At 38.4% G+C, this 20937-nt stretch overlaps 1 protein-coding gene across 2 annotated transcripts in view; it reads left to right on the top strand.

The window, feature by feature from the left end:
• Positions 1-20937, top strand: part of pde4ba (phosphodiesterase 4B, cAMP-specific a) — a 162329-nt gene that overhangs the window by 32088 nt on the left and 109304 nt on the right. Inside the window, exon 3 of one of the 2 annotated variants that reach the window (XM_087784941.1) lies at positions 8860-9098. In XM_087784941.1, coding sequence (XP_087641067.1) covers positions 8860-9098 — 239 coding nt within the window. Of the gene's footprint in view, positions 1-8859; positions 9099-16702; positions 17314-20937 lie in introns of those variants that run through there. The other variant, XM_087784942.1, reaches the window with a different exon arrangement.

Genomic DNA, 20937 nt, shown 5'->3' on the forward strand with positions numbered 1-20937 from the left:
TTTTCTAGTCTCTGCTTCAATTCTTACACATTCAAATGTTTGCCAGTGGAAGTGTCTTAAATTCATGCACGCTATTTATCCATCAGTCGCATCCGCAGAAGCGTCTTCAGAGTGCCGGTTCCGGCGTGTGTGGGCGTCTTTGTTCCACGTAGGAAAAAAGCGCAGTATCTAAAAACACGCCTGTGTGTGGCTGCCAGTGTTTCTCCGCTCTATGTCTTAGTTCATATGATACTAATCAGTCTCTTTCACTGTTCTCCTCCCTCTCTTTGTATCCTAAACTCATTTTTCTTCCTCTACCCAGCTGCTCGTTCCCACCGCCCGCCCCCCTCGAGACCCTATCGTCCTCCCTGTTGCTTTCCAACAGCTTCTATGCTCGGAAGCAGGTGTTGCGTTCTCGGCTCGATACGTTTGCTCCTGGTTGTCCTTGTGTCAGAACGGTAACGACCTGGAGCAGCAAGGATGCTGTTAGAAATAACAAGGGACATGTCAGCTTTGTTTACTCTTTCCAGAGGCCTTTTTTTCCATCCCCTCCTGATGATCACGGTAATTCATGTTCACACATTGTAGTCACGACTCTGGAAGGCAACAGATGGGACAACCAGTGTAAGGAGGTTCTTTTTAATGGAGGACCAAAATCTTAGCTTTTTTGCAGATGATGTGATGCTGATACTAGAAGCTTCAAGTGAGTTTGTGTTTGAAGTGGAGCTGCTGGAATGTTAAGAATTGTCGTCAATAAACCTTTATTTTAGCATGGAAATATTGATGAGACGCAACTTATATTCAGGTCAATGACAACAATAAGCTAATAGTTTATAAAATATCACCATAAAAAAAAAACGAGACTTATTGTGGTTAAAGTAAAAACTATGCTCAAACTTTTCCCCCTTGACGGCAACCAAATGAAATGAGAAAAATGTAATTTTGTTGCAAGTGTGCACGCTATGTTGCCGTGTTAAAAGTGATGGACACCTGTGGTGGATTGGATGGGCGGCAAAGCATTTTGGGAGCTGTTTAGGTCACAGCTTCGGAGAAGGTTATTGAGAGGGATGACACCTCATATGAAATGTTGAATTTGCCAGTTCAAATACTTTCTGTTAGATAAATGTTGTTCACGACTTCACGGATTTCATTTAATGCAGGGGGTTTTCGGAATGTAACCCCTTAAACTCAACACATTTGATTTTGCCCAATAAAAAGCCAGTAGGTTTACAAGAACACTGTAAACAGGTCTTTAAGTACAGTGGAAAAAACGTCCAGTCCAGTAACACCAGAAACCAGTTACTCACAACCGTCTATGCATCAAAACAAAGAGTGACAATGGGAAGTTTACTGCAGTATGTAGCCGAAAGATTAGACTAAATCTGACGTTGAACTTTAATGCATAATTTAAATGTTAAACCAGATAATAATCATTTCTGTGTCTGGTTATATATCGAATGGTGGCAATCATTTTATTAAGGTCTGATTCTATTTCACACAACTAACCTAATACAATTATTTACATAAAACGTCTTAAACGTCTTAAACGTCGTAAATCTTTTTCTATTTTCCATACAAAAAAGTATGAAACTATGAACTTTCAAAAATTGGTGAACTGGACAAATTCACAGAGAAAGAAAAGTTTCCCATGGGTCACGCTACGATAGAAAATCTATTTCTAATTTTCTCTCAAACAAAGGATAATATCACATAAGGATTAACAGAGTCGGTGTTGTAGAATCTATAGCATAGTATCATTATTGATCATTTGATCTATAGTAAGCCAAGCAAATTGATAAGTTGAGAAAGGTGAGAGAGTATTTCTCTGAAGTTTATTGTGGTTGTCTGATTAAAAACAGAAAAGAAAAAACTACAATCTTCAGAAAGTTGAGAGACCCGTTAAACACAACAAGTACAAAGAAAAACTGTGTATGACTGTAGTTGATGGTGATGAGCAAGTCATAGTGGGACTAAACTGCAGTTTGAACGTCACTCAAACTAACAGACAGGTGGTCCTAACCTTCTGCTTAAGTGAGTCTGTACCTTGTTGTCATCGAGTATTTGAGTCTCATGATGGTGAGTCAGTTGTTCCCGACAGAATAGTTTTCTCTGAGGTGTGCAGACAACAGGCAGAAACTGTTCATTCAAATTCACTTCCTGCTGAAGATCGTAGTAGAGTGTGATTTCAACTCAAGTAGGTCCTTTGAGGTGTCGGCGCGACATCTTGCTGGAGCTCTTCAGAGAGACCTGTGGGAGCTGACATACGGCCCATGTTTATTCTGCCATCAATTCGTTCCCCGACGAGACGTCGAGGACAGATTATCAAATCATCTCAGCCTGATGAGTGACTCCTGCACAGAGTGTGTGTTGTCACTTCCATCGGGTATGATGGTTGAAAGTGCAGCTATAATGAGGATGTCAGTCTTTGTAATAAGTGCTGTGTGGATCACAATGAGGGTCACAGGGCCGGGGCTCATAATGAGCTAATGGACTGATGGACTCAAGCACTTGACACGATATGAACACGCACCACTATACATACATACACGTCTCAAACAGCTCATAAAGACATTCCTTTGCCCAGACACTAAGACTCAAGGATAATCTGGTTGTCAGAACTTTTGATCTTAACCTGGTCACCCCACGGTGTAAAGCGCAAAGTTTTCCTTTTTTTTTTTTACTGTTATTAAAGAGACATTTTCAATACATGATACACACTTAAGTATAGCAATTCATTCTTCATGACGTCCTATTGATATGCAACAGTGTGTGTGTGTATAGATTCAAACGTAGGAACTACAAAGATATAATAGAAATACAAAAATATAAATTACTTTCCTAATTATATATAATAACAACTAATATTTACGGTTCATTTTTGTGTTCAAATTAAACTTCCATCTGCTAGAAGGAAGCAGTCATTATTGCCTCTGCAGCTTAAGGAACAATGAACTCTGGCGATGACTGAGAACAAGAGGATACAGTCGATTCCAGTTGAAAAAACTTCGGGTCATATTGTTGCACGTTTTGTTTTACCAGATCATTGCCAACACGCACTTCAAGTGCCACCGGGCACGAAACGTATGTGTACATGTGTATTATGTTCGTTACGGGGTGGTGAAGACTAATTAAAATACAAATTTACATCTGTGTTACAATAAAAAGAATAAAAATACGATTTTATGAGATTTATGCCTGAGGTAAGGCATGTCCAAAGTGTGGCCAGGGAGCCATTTTGGTCCTTATTTCATGCGACAGTCTCCGATATAAGAATGTAAAACACATTTTCAGTTAAAAACAAGGGTCAAATGTCTTATATATTGTGAATGTTGTAAACAATGAATTTTCCTAGATTATTTATAGAAAAATTTGTCATTAAATGCATACATTGAAGTTTAAAACATCCTAGATAGAGTCTGTCAGTACAAAATAAATGTGTTTACACCAAATCAGATCAAACACTTCACACAAACAGGAAAGGGTTTATGATTTAAGAGTCAATTATGAAACCTTTAACTGAACGTTCTCAATTTCATTTGACCAACCAGCTGACTTTAAAAAACTGTTTCAAGTCCACTTATGATGAGTAGACGAAATTCCAAACGTATGAATCAGTGGTGAAAACACTGAAGACTGTCTTGTTGTTCAGTGTTTCTGAAGGCAGAACACAAGACACATTTGAAGATACGCTTTTTATATTACGAAAAACATCTAATTATCCAAAGTCCTTCAACTCGGTCCTCGAAGGGTTGAAATACTTCACAATTTTAAAGAAAATATCTATGAAGTTATTTTGCCGAAGGTAGACAAATGACGCAGTTTGAAAGCTCTTAAGCTGTCTTGAATCAATTGCCTTTTGTTTAATATAACTTCATCCTGTTGGTCCTTCTTCTCTTTCCTTTGACGCTGATTTCTTTCAACTTTTGCCCTCTTCTTATCTCCCTGGCAGCAGTGTGTTAACTTGTACTTATACAACATGACGTCTCAAACTTCTCCTGCTGGTGAAATATCCTTGTGAAGTAGGTTTCTGCCTGCAGCTCCGCTGTCCTCTATTATTGTCTTTATTTGCTGCTTTTATTTACTCGGATGGGCTCTCTTTGGTTTTCATAGCAAACCAAATTAAGCTTATATTACACATTGAGCTGTTTGCCAGCAGAGGAAGAGGAGAATTACTTCAGGATTTATCTTTTGAATCGAATTCATCTGAAATCAAATGAAAGAAATACACACTGTTTGTTTGTTAGTTGATATTAGCTAGCACTGGTTCGCTGCAGTTATTTTTGTCTTGTTTGTGTTGGTCCGTTTGCTTTACTGCCCTTTATTTTTTCTTTGTTGATGAACAAAAAAGAGATAGTTTGCCAGAGCTAGTTCTGCTGTCATGGGTCGCTGGCTAGCATTAGCTAAACAACAAACTGAAAGCTAGCTTTCTATTTGACCATAAATATTATTTAATTTTCTCCGGTAGCATTTCAATTTAAATAATAAGAAAATCATGCCATTTTTGAGACTTCACACTATTTAGAAAATTGAAGATGAATCCTTATCTCTGCAACAAATTACATTTACCTGGATACCTGGTTTGAATTTGCAAGCATCTGGCGATAATACACGTATCACGATACAAATGCAATAACACATTACATTTGTATAACAGTACTTGATTCTGGTGTTGCAGAAAATACAGACCACAAGACTCTTGATTATGTCCAAACATCAGCTTTGAAAGCTGCTGGAGTACCGTATCCTCTAGTCCTCAGTCATCACTGTGACCTCACAAGATTTCCTTCTTCCTTCAGCTGGCGAGGATGTAATGAGTGCTGCCATCTAGAGGCTGGAAGTGTAATTGCAACAACTTTTTTTAAAATTTATATTATTAATTAATATATATTATATGTTATATATTAATATCTGCATGTTCATTTTAAGGGGAGCATGGTAGCGTGTGTGTGTGATAGGATGTCTGTCTTTGTGTGCCCTGCGACTAACTGGCGTCCTGTCCAGAGTGTCCCCTGCCTCTCGCCCTATGATACTTGGATAGGCTCCAGTCTGCCGCGACCTGGTAAGGGACAAAGCAGTTGAAAATGAATGAATGAATGAAAAATTGAATTACTTTGTTTTATACAGACTTTATTAAAATATAAACCATTAAATAATAATGATCAGAAAAAAATCTGATGCTCCCAAAAATGAATTGTATTTATTTAGTTATTTTTAATCGATACAATGTTATTGTATGGAAACGGTATCGTGAAAAAAACATTACAATCTTATTTATCAGGAAATGTGCCTGTAATCAATGTTGCCATGTTGGTTTCCGTCCACTTTGCACAACAAGGGTTTGGTTTGTGTTGATTTATCTCTGGAATCCATCATTCAGATCTGGCAACCCTTCTTAAAAGCCAAAGCTGTCACCTCTCCCATGTCTCCTCTACTCACGCTGATGTTCAAGGGCATTAAACACATTAACACTGCTTTGAAACAATCTCCACTGTGGCTGTAGTTGTTTCAAAATAACAGTTTTCTGTGATTAATAACAGTGATTTTGAGTGAAAGAGAGATGCATTTGTTTTTCTAAACATGTATATGTCTGAACATGGCATTTAACACGCTTGGTTTGGAACAAAGCAGGTGGAAAGCAACTATTTAAACCTTCGACAGTAGTGGAAGATGGGTTTCAAATTAAAAACAAAAGGTACGCACAGAGCGCATCATTCTAAAGAGCGCTTTCATTCATCAACATCAGTCCACTCTCAGCACAGTCCACCGGCCTGTTGGTACATGATGGATCATCTTCAGGGAGCCTCATTGATCCTTTCCTATCCGGAGACTAATAATCAGTGGAGCTCCACCGTTCCTCTGCCTCCTCCTAATAGACCCAAACTGCACCTTCAATCTCTTCTACCAAATTTAATTGTCCTTTTTTAATCCCGTCCCCTCCTACATGGGTCTGCCTGGAGATTGAGTCGAGTAAACGACTGACATTAAAACTCAGAAAAAAATACTCCCAGCAATAAAAAAAAAGTATGTTCCAATCGAGGTTCATCAAGTTGAGGACAGACCTTTGTGTTGCTGACAGGTTAGAGCAGAGGTGGTAAATTACATTTCTTAAGGGGCCACATTGTAACTGATGTGAGGGGCCAAAATAGATAACCAATGAAGAAATATAGCTTTGTGAGGACTTTATTTAAAAACTTTTCCATTTTTTTTTTTCATTTTATCAATTAATTTTGAGTGAAACAAATGCTCAGAAAGAATAAATAAAAAATAAAGTCCTTAATATATTTAGAGTTTAACTTGTAATGAATGTGTAAATAATAAAAATAATGAAGTACCCCTAACAGGGCAGCTTTTATACCATGAATTTTTATATATATATATATACAATCAACAAGGAAACAATGTACAATACAAATTAGAAAAAAAAACATTTTTACGTTGTAGGTTTTATACATCTCACAAATGTCTAGGTCTATCTCATAATGTGTAAGGGATGAAGCGGCTCCGGGCTTCTTCAATCCAGCTGCTGCCTCCACAACGTAACCTTGAATAAGTTGAGAAAATGAATGAATATTCTTCTAGATCAGTGGGGGAAATTAAATGTCCACATATGGGGCCACATATTGTACATTGGCTATTATGAGGGGCGTCCAGAAACAATTAAGGAATTCAAACTATAAAATCAAGTTAAATATATTGTTTTATTGTATTTTACATAACTTTTTTTACGTTATAAAAACCCTTTTTCCCCCAAAATGTTTTGTTATCTCTTTGAGGGGCAATAAATACTCTCATAAATACACAAATAGACAACAGTGCAGAACAAAAGTCATAAAACAAAAACCCTATACTCCTATAGTAAGTAAGTAAGTAAGTAATTAGTATTTATAGAGCGCTTTTCCAGACCAGGGTCACAAAGCGCTTAAACAAACAAAACATACTCAATACAATTTCTAAATAAATACTTTAAGGTCAAGATAAGTCATATTATGACACTGGTAATGAGTACCAATAAATACAAAATAAAAATTGTTCGTCTCTGCATGATCTTTGACCTCATGACAGTCAAAGGACCGTCTGTTCCAGCTCCTGCTATCCTGTTGTTCGACGCCAGGGGGCGTCAACAATCCTGCTATAATGGTCCCATAAAGACCACAGCAGACTACAAGTCATCTTCAATGTTACTGTCGTACTTGCCTGTAGAAAGACTTTAAACAAGTGTCGTGGGACTCTGAGTGGGAGGTGATATTTACAGCAGAGACCCATGTAGGCACGAGCTCAACACACTCATACTTTATTGATCTCACGGAGAAAAATGAATTATTTAAATGTGACTATTTCCGTTTACTCTCTAACAAGTCGACTTCCTTGCTTGATTTTGTAGCTTTATTATTCCAGAGCAGCGATTATTCTGATCTCTCACTCCTGTTAACATGCGGTTAGTCACGGATGAGCGACAATAGAACACGCTGTCATTTGCACTTGTCATCATCACATGGAAATGAGTCAATTAACGTTGTGTAACCAACCTTCTGACAAGATGCTGCAAATACTTCAATCTGTTCCGTCAAATACCGTTTTTATTTGATGTACATTTTAAACATTTTACAATTTCGATGGTAAAGCTGAGAAGTTTCTTTCTTCTTTAACTGTTTGGGAAACAAACCATGTTTACTCTGTTACACTGTGACTTCCTTTAGGTTTGTTTTTTTTGTGTACTTGTACTTTTAAAAAGTAGTTATTACAAATGTAATTTTGGTGAAATAGGTTCTGTATTACGTGTTGTACTTGTGTTCATCCTAAAGTAGATCTTTTTCTGAGAAGAAAAAATGTTTTCCCATAGGTTTCCCATTGGTGGAATAAAGAACACTTTCAATTTAATAGCATTTTATTTTTGTATTGTAAATGTAGACAAATGACATTTCTGTTTTGCAACACCTATTTTAAGCCATTTAATTTACATTAAGTGCTGTTTTGAAATCATCTTTTAATTCAATAAAATATGTTTATTTTTTTAAGCAGTTGAGCGCTGGATCACATATACTAGCGCGCCATCTTGTGTTGAGCATGCATATTACATATTTTATTTTTCCAAAGAAACACATTTTTAGGTTTCACAGTTATAATATAAACGACACTTCAGTCAAGAGATTCTCTTATTGACATCAGAGATAAACCTCTTGAGTAGATATCTGTTCTGCAGTGGCCAGGAGCCATCTTAGGTGCTAATAGAACAAAAGCTGGTTGGTTTTAGGGTCACATTGGGTTAGTTGATCATGTGTGAAAGTATATTAGTGGCGTCAGAATACTGAACTAAAGAATTTATAATGTCAAATGTTACAACTTGGAAATGTATTAGTTTTTTTATATTGAAATATTTAATTAAACATTTTCCTTATTTAAAGATTTGAGAGATTTGAGCTTTATTTAAAGGATGATTTTGTTTTTAATTAAATAGCTATGAAAAGCATCACTATCTTACCAACGTTTTTTTAAGAAGTTAAAAGGGTACAAATTAAATTAAATTAATTAGAATATCAAACTATGTGTAAAAAAATCATTCATTTTTAAATTATTCAAATTTGTATTAAGTCGTTAAAAAAGACAAAAATCTAGCTTTCTTTATACAAATTACTGAATTTCAATTATTCAATAGAAACCAATCAACTTTTTCAATACAAAAAATATTCAAATAAATAATTAAAAAATATATATAAACTTAAAAACATTAAAATAAAGTAAATTGTTAAATTCAACCATTAAGCATTCTGATGTCACTGATATACTTCCATATTTAAGCCATTATAAATACATTTGTGTGTTGTGTGTTTGTGTGTTGTGTCTCTAATATTAAGACTATAATGATCATTTGTGTCTCCCCAGGACACCAAAGAGCCGCCCGACTGCATCCTGAGTGAATCTTTCACGTCTCCGTCGTGCACCCTGGGGGTCGATCTGCGACGAGGCCATCGCCGCTTCTCGGGCAACTTGCAGCTCCCGCCCCTGTCATGGCGGCAAGGAGAGAGGTCGCGGACGCCCGACGAAGAGTTCATGCCCAGACCTACTTCACTGCCCTTCGGAGCCCCGCCCAGGATCGACATCACGCCCGTGGATCCAGAGTGGTGAGTGCTGGTGTCAGCGATTTGACTTTCAAATCAGTCTGCATCTGATTAAACCTTTTCCTGTTCAGGTCAATCTTTCAGTGGAACCAGTTGAATGTTATTGTTCTTAAATTTAGAGCTTGAGATTTGAGCTTTTTTGTTGTGTGTGTTTGTCAGTTCAGTGAGTTCTGTTTACATTTATCTTTTTCCAAAGACCTCGCTGGAAAAGTCTGTTATGTAAACAGAAGAGACACAAGAGCTTAAAGGCTTACACCAGATTTTTATCTGGACCTGCTCCCCGTCTCTGCAGAAATGTTGGTTTTAGCTCAGTAAAATGCCACAAACAGTTTTCAAAATATGCTCCTTATACATCTACACAATTTATGTCATTAAAAAATTACATTACTATTGTTTTGAGTTGCACTTTAGAAAAGGTTAATTATTTTTTTAGGTCTTGTCATTTAGTTCCTTCATGATTGGGGAAAATGTAAAACTCGTTTGAGATAATTAGCTAAAATAAAATAAAAAATAAAATGCTTGTTAACAAATGTATACAAAAGAGGAAGAAATGACAATTTTAGAGAAATCTCATCCTGTTTTTGTTGGTTTAATGAAAATAAATAATTATTCTAGAAAGATTACACTTAAAATAAATGTAATTAATTTAAATCTAGATACATATCAAAATGTATGAACTGAGTCACACATTTATTATTGCACTAGTATGTAATTTTTTTTTCTTAAAACCATGTTTTGCAAGCGTAGTTTAGATTTATTATAAAATAATAATTTGTTAAAAAAGTTTTTTTTAAACTTTTGCCGAATATGAAACTCTTAATCTGAACATTTATTGAGCTGTGATGTTAGTATCAACCGAAAGGTGGCGGTGTTACACTCAAACATCAGCATCTTTGTACATGTCAGCAGTAGCTTGAACATGTCTGGCTGTACTTAAACCAAAGGATGTGTCTCGTGTGTGTCCATCTACGGCATCTCTGTTCTGAAACCTTAAGTCTGACTTAATTTACTGGTTTATCAAATTATTTTTGCTTCTTTGATATCAACTGAAACACTGTAAATCTAGCCTTAACACCCATATTGGGTGTTTCTCAGTAATAAAAGTGGAACTCTGGTCCATAAAAACTCAATAAAACTGGGTGTAAAGAAACCTCACCTGGACTGTCGTGAACTGACTCTGGGGCCTCGTCTGTTCAAGTGTCTGCTACAGCAACTCAGTACGACGACACACAGATGATCCCCTTTATCACGTCATCTCCTGCCAGTCCACCACACACACACCACTCATGCTTCACTACCATTTCATGCTTCGAGTCAGGGACATCTTTCTTCCACTTCATTCTATTCCACTGATTGTTTGTGAAACCAAATGTTAACTATGGACACAAGGTCCGTATTGTCAGAAAAACTTGAGATTTTAAAGCAGTATTACCCGCTTCCATTTGCACTCTATATTTTAATCATCTAGGATTATCCAGATATTTACATTATTCGAGTACTATGGTAAATTCAATAATGTGATTGATCTGTTATGCAAGCTATAATTTAGTACGTATTAGAAGTGGTGCTACAAGAATGAAGAGCTATATCTGATTACTACTGGAAGGGATTTGCTTTAATGGGATCATGAGGTGTTTCAATGGAGACAGAACCCTCTAGTGGTAATAAAGTTCAACTGCGTGTAACCTATAACTCAGCAGTTAAAAGCCACCACTACACGTTTTGAAATCTCGTAATGCTGTCACCCCTAATTTATATGAGCAATGCGTTGAATTAGCTTGAGTCTCCGGACGGCTCTGGGACTCACTTTGTTACAGTGTTTCCTGCTGTGTTAGCATCATTCTCTGTTCCCCTGATGAGCAACTGTTAATAATAACTCTTATTTATAGTTAATGAGTCTGTTGGGTGTTTCTGGGAGTCGGATTATTGTTTGTTTCCGGGGGGACAGGGGAGCCCCCTGGTGGACACAAACGTCCCCACTGGACAGGGCAGTGTAGGGTGAGCGTGTAACGACTGTGTTGTCAATGTGGAAACGCCATCTCTCTGTGTCAACAGTGAGTTTGTTGCCGTCGGCACTCGCCGCTCAGGAATCCGCCGACTGTGCAGAAGGTGAGGTGTGTGTGTGTGTCGTTTCCCCCTGGTGGTTGAACCAGACGTGGCGCTCCTTTGTAGTTCTCCGTCTCCCTGGCAGTGTTGTATTGTGTAAAAGTGATCAAAGTGTATCCATGTCCCCGCTGGTGCCATCAAACAAGGTAATTACTCCCCTCTTCCTCCCCCCTGCTCCCCCCGTCCACCCACCCGACAGTGTCTCCATCCACGGCTCGGACATCATCTCTTTCATTTCCCCCTCTTCAACCTAATGACGCTCTCCTCTGTGTTTGGGAGAGGGCGGGAAGAGTTATTTCGGGATTCAATTAGCTCCCTGCTGGCGAGCCGCGTCTGACTTGTTTCCTGGCTTGTTTGAGAGACGCCGGCAAAGACGGCGGATAAAAGAACACAAATGCAGATGGATGGTGGAGATGAGTCGTCGCCCTGCAGAACATCACAAACAAGTCTACTTTTTGATGCTGTTTACACGTCTCGGATCTGCAGTTGTTCAACACATCTGTGTTTTTTTTTTAAAGAAGCATCTAAAGGAGTTACAGTTAAATAAACCAATATTTAAATGACTGTCTTCAGCTCAGGGATTTGTTTTTTCTTCTTGTGTCCGGAGATGATGATCCGCAGCTATTACGGAGCAGGAGGTGTGTTGTTTGTCTGCAGGACAACATGTTCTTTTTCCTCCATCAGTGCTTTGTTGAGTCATTTTCAATGTCCTGAAAACCACGGCGCGGACATGCTGTGAATGCGCTGGAAGTCTATGATCACCAGCGTCATAGAGCATTCTCCCCTAACCTACGGCCTGAGGGCCATCTATTGCCTTTTGAGGCTTTTAGTCCGGGCCACTGACTATGTTTGCATCACGAGTATAATTGTTAGTGAAGTGGATTTCCTCACCAAGGAGGCGCTAACTCTTCTATTCTTCTATTGATTCTACTGATTTTTTTTTAACTTAAACTTTTTTTAACAAGATGGTTGCCGTTTTCTGTCTACAAATACATTTGTAATGTTAGAACTCCCATAATCCTTTAATCCAAGTGATGCCTTAGAACAGGGGTGGGCAATTAAATGTCCTCAGGGGCCACGTTATACACTGCGACTGTTGTAAGGGGACGTCAAGCCGATAGAAAGAAGCATTAACCTTAAGAAAAGGATGACATTTTAAAACAAAGTTAAAAGCTGATGATGATGAGCTACTTGGAAATAATATATAGTATATAAGGGGGCAAAAATGTATCACATAAAAAAAGATGCCATGACATTTAAAAAACAGAAGCTTAAACTACTTTTGAAAAAATATTTAAAACAAAATATAGTAAAAGGGCATTTCTTTACTTTTGAGGAAAAATAAATACTCATAAAAAGGACAAATAATAAAGTTAAACATTTTTTGTGGTGTTGTTATCTGTTGAAATGATCATCGTAAACGAAATACTGAACAAAATGGTAAGTTAGCTATCAGGTGCTTGTCTAGTTAGACGATCATACTTGGACTTCACAAGGGCTGTATGACCCGGGGGCCAAATCCGGGCCCTCAAGTCATTAAATGTGGGCTGCTGGAACGTTGGATCTAATGTTGAAATACAGAGTTTGACAGGAATGTTTGATGAAAAAGGACAAATATTGAGACAATGAGAATACATTGAACTTCCAAAAATAAAAACAAAATCTTCAATAGTATTTATCATACTTTTGTCATTTTATCGGCAACACCTGTGAAGCACCAATAGATGGCGCACTTCAAACATGTTGTTTTGTTGTTATTTAATTTCATCCTGTCCTTTACATCAGTTTAAAGAATATCTATAATGTGTGTCTGGATATGACCATAATAAAACCCACAAACAAACATATAATGTCCTAACTCCATGTTCTACATTAGACAAGATTGATGCTAACTAGCTAGCCTAATGTGTCTGCCTTCAATACGTAATATTACTTTGAAATTAGCTGAGTATTTAGTTGAAAAAAAACAACAATGTTAAACTAATTTAAAAACCATACCATTACCTCTAACAACGGCAGGTTTGTTTATCGGGGCCGGTAGTCCATCTATGTCACGTTTTAGTATAAGTTCAACCCACCTGTATCCATGGCAGAGCAGGTACTGAAAAAAAGTACCTGATCGAAGATACCCTGCTTGTGAAAACTCTGTATAACTGGGTAGAGTCGCGGCGAGTGGAGCTAAAGCGAGCTAGTGGGAAATAGCCATAAGTGACCCACTTTCTACGACACGTCCTGATGTCGTCTCCTCTCCATCGGTGAAGAGTGACGCACTCCAGCAGCACGAGGGCTTTTCAGAGCCACTTCATTGTTGTCCAGCTCTCTCGGTTCCCTGAAGTCCCGCCATGTTTACCCATCCAACATAGAGGAAACACTAACTCTGATGGATGAAAGCTGTTGAATTTCACTCCTCTGGATTTGTATTCCGTTCCTACTTATTTCAACGGAAATCCGTCTATTCCGTCTGGGTTGTTCTGCAGGAAAATACCAGCTTTGTTTTTCTTCCTGATATAAAAACCTAATGGTCATTTTTGTAAGCCTTGCATTTTCCTTGTTATACTTAAATTGTATTAAAAGAAATGAGAAGGTTGTTTTTCTAGATCGAAAACAGGAAATACCATTTCAGTATTTAGGAATTAGCTTCGCTTTACTTATGTTTATTTTTTTTTATTTTGTATTTCACATTTTGAGGTTGAATACAGTAAATAACAAAGACAAGGGTCCGCATTAAATGATCTTCAGGGGCCGCACACACATGCATGTCTGGTATCGGTGACTATGACACCCATTGATTCGTTGGCATAGCTGTGGCTAAGTTCTACTGGATTTGAACCTGTTCATGATTTATATTCAATAACTCACAGATCTACTGGTTCTCCCATGAGGGACGAGTGTTAATGATAAAGTTTTAATTAAAACTTTTTTTTCAATTTAAATAAATTAAAATGTAAATACCAAGTATGTATGGGAGGTATCAAATTAGAAACTATTTACTCACATAAAAAGCAATTAAGAGTTTTTATTTACATAAACATAGTAAATAGTGATACTATAAGGCAGGGGTAGGCAATTTCAATTCATTAAGGGCAATAATAAATTCTGTTAATGTTGTAAGGGGCCGTCAAACAAAAAGTAAGACGGACAAAACCCTAAAAAAAGGACAAAATGGACCAATTCGTCATTATCCCCTGAAATGTATTAAGGTGAATTAGCTGCAAATTACTTTCAAACATTTATCCAATTTACTAGGGTTTTGAAGGTTTAAAAAATACAAATAAAAAAGAAGGGAAAAAATTAAAAAATGTTATGTTGAAATGTAAATTATTAAAAAATCCAAAAAAAATTGGTTAGTAAGCTCGGTCTACTATTAGGGTATATTTGCAAAAGTGTTGCACAGTGAATAAATAAATAAAGCTAATATGAAATTTAAATAAGAAACACTGTTTTATATGAGAGGAAAATGTGTACATGCTTACTTGGATTCATAATGGCCTAATAGATACAGGGAGTACACTTTGGATGGTTGGAATCCATCCGCGTCTCTATCTAGGAAAATTAATTTAATGCTTAATCATCATTCAGCCTCAATCCCAGACAATTCTCATTTTTCCTTAGTAAGTCTTGGGTCTGCCCCAGGACCTCCTCCTCTAACAAGAGGAATGGTCTCAATGGTCCACGGTCAAAGTGAAGTTTGACAGTTGTACTTTGGCACCTCTTTTCCTAGCTCTTCATAGCATAAATGTATGAAAACCAAGCTCCGAACCATCGAGTCACCAGCAGCTAAAAGGTGAGACTGACTGGTGTTTATAGCAGACGAACAAGTGCTCACTCTTCCATCACCAGCTCTGTCTTCTCTCTTTCTATTCTCTCTACCTTCAAGGGGAAGTCTTCCTGCTCCTGTCGACACTGAGACAATTATTTTGTATCTGACACAGAGATCATCTTTAAGAGCAATGCTTTACTGTACTCTTGTTGTGTGTCAGTGTCTGGCAGCAGATGATCTGAGGTTATTTTCTGCATTCAGAGGAAATAATTGTGAAGCTCCTCTGACACACCAGGCACTGATGACAGAAGCTTTCGTGGAAGGATTCATATGAAACTGTTGGGCTATGAAGTCCTAAAGAAAGTTTCTGTTCACATTTAGATTCACATGTGGTTCTGTGCCCACATCAGCCATTTGACTAATATGACTAATGACTGAATACTACTTCTAATTGTTATTTATTAAAGAGGTTGTTGGATCCTTTTCTCCCTTCTCTTTTTCTCAATGTATTCTGAAAGAACAATAATAATTAAAAAACAAACAAAAAAAAAAAAGGTACCTTTTATCACATTACACATTACTACACTAAAGTAGACTTCTGCCCTCCACTCATTTATTTTTTATCAAAGAGTCAACGTAGCTAATGTTAATGTCAGAACACCATCAACATTTAATTCATTGGATAGTGAGTATTTCCCGTAGGATTCTATGGAAATACATCGATCCATGTTCTAGAAATCTATTCAAAAGAAAAACAAAATGACTGGACCTCCTTGGCAGATGTAATTAAAGTGTAATTGATCTTAAATGTAAGCATGTAAATGTGATTGATATACATAAAGAACATATATGATCAAATGAGAATGTGAGGTATTTTACTATTTTTTGCACGTGTGAAGCGATAAATCATAGATAGATAGATAAATAGTAAGGTAAGGAAATTGGGAGATTTAAAAAAAGCCTTTTTTTTTGTTTTTTGAGGACACACTGAAATTATAATGTAAATGTGCTCTTATCTTATTATCAACTAGTGGACGAGGAGACATGTAAGGAGAGAGACCAACATGCTCGGTTCAAAAACACACGGAAAAACAGTCACATAACCTCCTTGGCAGAGGTACAAATTAGAAAGTTGGCTCCATAAAAAAGACCAACAAAGAACGAACATGAGGCTATAAAACGAAACCCATTCCGACTGTCAAAGGAAGTTTGCTTTTTAAAAGGAAGTTAATCTATGTATATGTGTTCATCTTTTTGTTGGCGTCACTTATTTGTACAGAAGTTGTCGCTTCACTTCCTCATGTCGCCACATTAAAAACCTTCAGTCCAGGATCGTCTCACTTCTCTGTGCAGATTTGAGTGATAATGACAACAATCGTATGTGGACCAGGATCTGTTTGTGTTTACTGTTTACCAATAAGCTGTTTGCTGCCATTTTCTCTCCACTGCCCTTTTTTATTCCATCTGCCAGCGTGGCCGAAGATCACAACATCCCGGTATTACCACTAATCCCAGATAAATATTTTTTGGAGGCTTGGGAGGGAGGGTTGGGGGGTAGGTTTGGTGTCTGACAACCTGTTACCGTGTCTGCTGGCCCTGTCGTCACGCCGACCGGCAGCCAATGGGCTGCGGCGGAGGCGTGTCTCTGCGCCTGCTGTGGTTCTGCCCTCAGCTCCGGCTGCTTATTCTGAATGAACGAGCCGGAGAAGCGGCGGAGCTGAGCCTCGCTCCGACCCAGGGAGGGAAGTGTTGACTTGACTCGCCCTATGACAGAGCGGGAGCCGGCCGTGGAGAGGTGGAGGTCAGACGAGAGGAGAGGTCAGACAGTTGAGGGACAAGGGGGGGCCAGTTTTTTTTCCTGAATGATTCGTAGACCTCCAACATCCCGCCGCTGGATGCATTGAGTGTGACTCCCCCCCCTGGAGGGACTCTTGACAGCATCAGAATGGAGAAGCCCGTTTCTTCTGCATGAATGTGACCCCAATATCTGCAGGTTCTTTCGCAGCCTGGTGGACCACTCTCTTCAGGGCATGTTTTTCCAATGACACGTGTCCAGACTTCCCCACGGTGACCGTGAGGTGACAGGAGGAGAAGATAAAAAAGGCAAAAAAAACAAAAAGAAGCAGGGATGTCGTCCAACGAGCTGAGCGTGGAGATGGACTCCTGCATCCGGACTTTCAAGGAGCACATGCACCTGGAACTGGAGCCCCCCAAAATCCCGGGCGTGGTGGGGGGGAAGCGGGGAGCCACGTCCCCCAAACTTTCCCCCCGCAGCTCGCCCAGACTCTTCCGCAAGCTGATGGTCAACAAGAGCATCCGGCAGAGGCGGCGCTTCACCGTCGCTCACACATGGTAGGAGCTTTCTCAATGGTGAGGTGTGAATAATCTGAGCAACTGTTGAGATTAAGCCTGAGAAATTGCAGAGAGTGATTCATATGACGTGTAAATTGATATCATTTAGGTCGTGATCAAAAGAAAAAATGAACAACATCTTGGATTAGGTTCCAATCCGGAGAGCTGGTTATTTTCCCGCTGGCTTCTTTTTTTTTTTTTTTGGGAGGGGGATTACATAATCCCCCATCCTCCATTTTGATGTCTCTGCCCTCTCTACCTGCTGAATTGAGCTCTGGGTGTGTTCGTGTCTGGATCACTTTTGATGTCAAGAGCAGAGGTGGCCATCTTACGCAACCTGCCCAGCACATTTGAATCCTCAGCACAACACGACACCCACAGGAATCAACAGCATTTCGAATCACACATTTACACCTGTGCTATATTTAACTACTACAGCCCCCCCCCCCCCCCACACACACACACACACTGTAGACCCCCCCTTTTCAGCAGCAGTTATGTTCACAGTACAGACCCTCAAGGTGACACTTGCACTTGGGGCATGTTTATAGAGATGACAAACACCTTTTGTGGATTATTGTGTTGATACAAGGCAGGCTTATCACCCCCCCCCCCCTCCCTCCCCACAAGCTAGGGTGGGTAACACAATTTGTAGACTCGCAGGAAGGGAAATCTGTCCTGATATGAATCTCCTCGGTTGTCGTCTCCGCTGCTGTGTCTTATATACACATGCATTTTCTCTTCCCTTGCTGGCAGCAGTCATGATGTCTGCTTATCGCTCTCCAGACAATTATCTGAGCTGAGATGCACTGGGGGGGTGGGGGGGGGGGAAGGAGACCTCATTTACAGATGTTAACTCTCCCAAGATTACGATTCAAAAAGAAAACAAGGATAAAAAAAACAACAACCCACAAGTCTGTCTCTGGGACGACAACCATGATGGCCATTAAGTGGCCGTCAGCGTCCATTACCGGTGATGGAGCTTCTCGTCTTCCCCGAGGTCTGGTCAGACCTTCTCCTCAGAGCGAGGCGTTAAAAATACCAAGAATTTGAACATGGATAAAAATGGCCCCCGGAGGGAAGAGCGAGCAGTGGCGAGGTAATTGAAGGGACATTATGGAGATGAGGACACTTGTCAGTGGGCAAATAAGGAGCGTAAGTGGAAAATGTTGCAGCAATTAACACGGCTAGTCAATAATTCATGTATATTAGCGGAGTTCCCTGTCATAGAAGATCAATGCGCTCAAACGTTTTTTTTTTTCCACTCCTATTAAAAGACGACCACCGGAGACGAACGCTCCTTCAGCGGTGGTTCCGGCATGATTAACGCCCTCCTTAATGCAACATTACCAGGAAATGTTTTAACCTCAGGATTCATAAGAAGCTCTTGAGGTTGGAGGAGAAGCACTTGTTTGGAGAAGAGCTGTTTCTGATGACCACCAGGGATTAGATTTGACTGGGTGTGACCAGGCCACGCAAATTTGGTCTTTCTACGCGCCGGTGCCATTCCACTTTGCATTGAAAAAACAGTCAAAACATTTTTATTTTTTTATTTTTTTATATTTTCTAGACCAGGGTCACAAAGCGCTTAAACAATTAAAACAATAGTCAATAAAATATATACTTAAAAGGTCAAGATAACACCAAGAACAACACAGAACAACAACAGATTGTCAATTTAAGACCCATTCAATAATTAAATCCCGACACTTCTTGAACCGTGATGTTCTGGTTCTTAACATACACATGAAATCCATAGCCGTGATGCAAAATGTTTTATTTCTTTTTTAATCCTAAATTATAGATATAGAATAAGATTCTAATCTTCGAAGATGCAATGTGTTACTGGGTGTTTCGTTTCACCTCAGAATGAGGATAGCAAGATTATCCACTGGTTATAAAATGACCTTCACTTTACATGAGTGTTATTCGTGCGTTATATTATATTTTACGTTAGAAAATATATCATGGTACACCACCAATGAAGTATGTTTGCAGTGGGTTACATTCTGAAACCCCCCTGCACTAACTGAAATCTGCGAGATAGTAAGGGGTTACTTTTTTCACTTAAAGTCTTTATAAACCATTTCCAAACTGTTTCTTTTTCCACACTCTCACACAGTTTATATACAAAAACACTTTAACAATGTGAAATCAATGATAATTAAACTTGTAAAACATATTACAGCTCCTCTGATCACGCTGCCTCCCCACCCTTGTCTGTAATGTTAATTTCCTTCTTCTGAAGATTAATTTATTTCATAGTGCTGCTACAGCCACGTATCTTTGACCTTCCTTTCTGTCCAGATATTTGAACGGCATCTTCCTGTAGTTACTGGGTTCACCTTCACTGACATAACGCTTGATATAAATCCAACTTTTAGAAAAAAAAACACTTCACCGTACAGCAAATCTACCTTATAATAGTGAAAATTATCAGAAATCAATATGAACCTAAAGTTTCAGACGACAGGCTTTGAAGTAACTTGACTCCAGACCAATCAAAATACATAAGACAGAAGGCTGATTCATACAGTAGGATTTAGAGATGCAGTGGAATTATAAACATATAATTCAATTCTATTTGAATATGCATTATTGTATGCATGAAGAAATTCTGCAAAACAGTATCTCAAGGGTCCATTGTATATATATATATATATATATATATATATATATATATATATATATATATATATATATATATATATATATGACTTACTGTGAGGAAGACTCTGTGTATGTGCTATGGTTTTATCCACTGATTAGTTATTGTTTGACTTTCACTAAACATTAATTACCATGTTGTGCGACCAGACGCTTGATTTGCTGGGTCTTGCAGTTCAAATCGTCCAGCAGTGTAAAGAAGCTGGTACACATGTCGTGGATTCAATAAACGTACTCCGCCAACACCCTTTGGACATGGATGAGTAAACGAAAACAAGGATCAGATCTCAGGATAGAGCCATCGTTGTTATGATGAGAATCTCAGGTGGTGTCAGCATCAGTACCACACGAGAATATATGGTAAATAGTTGGAATTGCTGCTGTGCAAATAGGAATTTAGATACCAGGAATTGGATCATCTGTGCTGTGTACCAGTGGTGGGAAAATCGCGGATCTAAGTCACAATGAACTTGCCTGCTTGAGACCCTGGCTCCTGCAAGTGTTGTCGAATGATCATCTGCTGTCTGTGATGTCGCTTAAAGAAAGTGTTTGTGTAGTAGCCAGGAAGTGCAAGTTTCATAAGGTGGTAGGCAACACTCGGGGAAAGGCATACATCTTGAGTTATATATATCATTTTAATATAAGAAATGATTGTATCGATGACAAACTTTTAATATAACAAGATTAAAATCTGTGGAATGAAAACAATATTACGTGGGACTTCCATTTAAAAACTAGTCATGTTTTTGATAAGAGCGACGGAAGTTTATTTATCAGATACTCATGTTTTTCTCTTAAAATCTATGATACAAAAACAGCAATAAAAGCAAACGCTTTATTTGGAACAGTTAAATACAATTACAATCTTTGAGCATTTTAATTAAGCTAAAAAATAGTGTAGGTCTGTTTGAATTCACAACAAACAATGCAGATTGGGAAAGTTTAACGCCCCAGAAA

This window comes from Callionymus lyra, chromosome 2 (genome assembly GCF_982586985.1).
Source record: "Callionymus lyra chromosome 2, fCalLyr1.hap1.1, whole genome shotgun sequence".
NCBI classification, from domain to species: Eukaryota; Metazoa; Chordata; class Actinopteri; order Syngnathiformes; family Callionymidae; genus Callionymus; species Callionymus lyra.